Source organism: Grammomys surdaster, unplaced genomic scaffold, assembly GCF_004785775.1.
Source record: "Grammomys surdaster isolate TR1022 unplaced genomic scaffold, NIH_TR_1.0 61, whole genome shotgun sequence".
Classification (NCBI taxonomy): Eukaryota; Metazoa; Chordata; class Mammalia; order Rodentia; family Muridae; genus Grammomys; species Grammomys surdaster.
The window spans coordinates 13,747,887-13,750,862 of record NW_021604563.1 but is presented as its reverse complement, the minus strand read 5'-3'; the positions used below and the strand labels follow the sequence as shown (position 1 = coordinate 13,750,862).

At 33.7% G+C, this 2,976-nt stretch overlaps 1 protein-coding gene across 1 annotated transcript; it reads left to right on the top strand.

Annotated features, from left to right (window-relative positions):
• Nucleotides 1–1,239: 1,239 nt before the first annotated feature.
• Cpxcr1 (CPX chromosome region candidate 1) lies at nt 1,240–2,133 on the top strand. Its single transcript, XM_028777799.1, has one exon. The coding sequence runs from the start codon at nt 1,240–1,242 to the stop codon at nt 2,131–2,133; it is 894 nt and encodes a 297-aa protein (XP_028633632.1).
• The last annotated feature ends 843 nt before the right edge of the window (nt 2,134–2,976 follow it).

The following is a 2,976-nucleotide window of genomic DNA, read 5'->3' as shown; positions in this document are numbered from 1 at the left end:
TCATACAAGTGGTATACTCATATGTATAGAGGTAGCACAAATTGGACTGAGCTATAAAAAAAGAAAAACAGGATACAAATATGGACAAGAAACTTGAGAGTGCCTTGGAGAGGTTAGAGGAGGAGTAGTGTGGCATAAATTATCTAAACACATTGTATATATGTTTCAAGTTCTCAAATATAAATAAATGAGTTTTCTAAATAAATAAATAAAGGGTAACATCTGTATTTTTCTTCCTGCTATAAGGAAATAAACAAACTGAGATTGTCCAGAGTCAATTCAGATAGGAGAATTAGATACATGGTGTTCAGAAATTTATAATGTACTGAAACTATTTCATCAAGTAAACATCAAGAAGAAAAACAGACAGAATAACGGAAGAGAGTGGAGGGTATGTTGGTGAGAAGATAGTTTCACTTGATATTATCAACCAAAAATTGACTAACATCATCTTGATAAAATGCAAGGCAATATAATTACTAAGAGAGTGATAAATTTAGAAGTTGTTCTAATAAAATTACTATAAATCTGCATTTAACTTAATTTTTCTTTCACTTTTTTCTTTTTTTTTTTTATTTTTCACAATCCCCAGTTGTCCTTTTTTGTATGCATATAATTTAAAAGAACAGAGTAAAATAAAAGAAAAGAAAGGAAGGAAAAAAAGAAGGAAGGAAGGGGAAGAATGAAGGAAGGAAGAAAAGAAGGAAGGATAGAAAATTCCACAGAAAAAGAGAGTTCAAGTTTGATCACAGATATTCTATCATAAAAGATGCCTAATTTCCTTCCAAACATATATCTTCATGAAATGTTCTTTTAGATTTGTCTCAGTTCAGAGACCAAAATCAATAGAGACTTAGACTCATTACCTCCCAAAATCTATTTATTTGATGAAAATTCTATTAGATTTGACATCCAAAAAGAATTACATAAACACTCACAAATAGAGTACATTCATTTAATAGTCAAGGAAGATGATATACTATCTAAGATTTATATAAATTTTGTAACTAAACAATGAAGTGACATATTTCATAAGAGATTATACTGTTCTAATGAGTCAATAATTTGATTATTTTATTTTCTGGGTTTATAAGTGACAGAATGTTTAGAGTTATAGAGACGCACAGAAATAACACATCTACATGCTTTCTGAAAGACTAAACTACTGGCTTATTTGGAAGTGAAACATTCTTCAATTTAATAGATCTTTATCTTCCCCCATTCCCCATAGCATCGAGAATGAGTTCTACTAACCAAGGAAGTGATCCAGCTGAAAACTCTCTCAAAAATGCAGAAAATGAACCACCAAATGCCTGTGAGGATGAGAAAGAACATCCACTTCCTGATACCAACAACATTTCTCAGGAAGAAACCAGTGTATCAGGCATGGAGCCAAACTCATCAAGTTCCCAGGAGGATACAGAACCCCAGCCAGTAGAAAACAGCAAATCTGAAGCAGAGAAGACTCAACATGATCCCCCAGATGAAGAATTATTAGAAGACTCTCTTCCACTTCAGATATCTATTCCTAGAAAGCTGACCATTCCTAGGTTAATATTATGTAGAATTATCTATCTGAGTATCCCACAACCACAATCACAACTTCATGAAAAGAAGATCTTATCTGATAAAATCATGTTCCATCTAGGGACAATGCAGATGACAATAAGTGATTACTCCCATGTCCCTATACATGACAAGATGCTGGATCCCCGTTTCCTTGCATGGCGAGTCCCATTCTTTAATACTGATGAGATAAGTAGGATGATTATTCACCTGTTGTGCAGCAGAAATTTCTCTCAGACAGAATATCACCAACGTAATGCATGGGTAAAACAAAAATATGTAGCAGTTCGTGATTACCAAAATGTCATCAATCTCCAAAGGAACATAGTCTTTGGAAGGCCTCTGAGAGTATACTACTACCATCCTCTTTTGGAAAGACTAACTCAAAGGAAAACTACTAAGTTATATCAAAACAGGAATGGAAACCATCTTTCTGTGAGGCCAAGATTCTACATGTCTCAGTTCCGAACCCAGAATACTATCCATGGAAAAGATTTTAAAAATAATTGGAGAGCTCGTCATAAGCTGAGGCTAGTAATCGTAACCTACAACAATAACTGGAAATAACTGTGTCCCATCTGTGGTTGTGGTTTCAACAACTTTAATGATTTTAAACATCATTCCTGCAGCTTTCCTGGAAATTAAGTTAAAGCAGTGTGAAGGTTTTAATTTTCATTTCTAAAACTATGCAATGGAAATAACTCATCTGAAATAATACGTCATGATCATTAAATTTAGTATAATTACATTACACTGCAAAACTGAATGCAAAGTGCATATATACTTCAATAAGAAACATTTTGGGGAAGAGATTTAATCCTCATATGGATCATTGAAATATCGTTATTAATCTATATTGTGTCACCAACTGAACTAAGATGATGTTTGCAACTCCTTTAACATCAATTTCTGCTGAGTATTGTTTCTCGACACCAACTAAAACATATCCTGGTAAAGAAAACATAGAGCTAGACAAAGGCACAATAGGTGTTTCTAGACATTCTGCTCAACAAAAAGCCTGAAGTTTCCTCCAAAATTCAATAAAATCATAGTAAATGCATTGCGAATGTTGTTGTAATTTTGTAGCTAAATATGAATATGTCATGAGAAACACAATATTGCTAATATACCATATCTGCACTTTAGTGATGTTGTACCCATTTGCAGGACCCAAAAGACCATCAAGGAGCCAACGCCAATGCAATCACACTAAGGTCTTTCTTTATCTACAAGCTCAAGCTTGAGCTCACACTGCTGTCTATGACACAGCAAAACTGGAGGATACAGCCCAGAGTCTAATTTTAAGCTTGTATTTATAGAGAAAAGAAATTGGTATGTAGCCTGGCTCATACCTGATTAGGGTGGGATACATTATAAAATCTTATTTGCCCTTTAACTTACTTGGCTAGT

Bases quoted from the DNA above. Each gene is read 5' to 3' on its own strand.
- Cpxcr1 (XM_028777799.1), top strand. From the start codon at position 1,240: ATGAGTTCTACTAACCAAGGAAGTGATCCAGCTGAAAACTCTCTCAAA.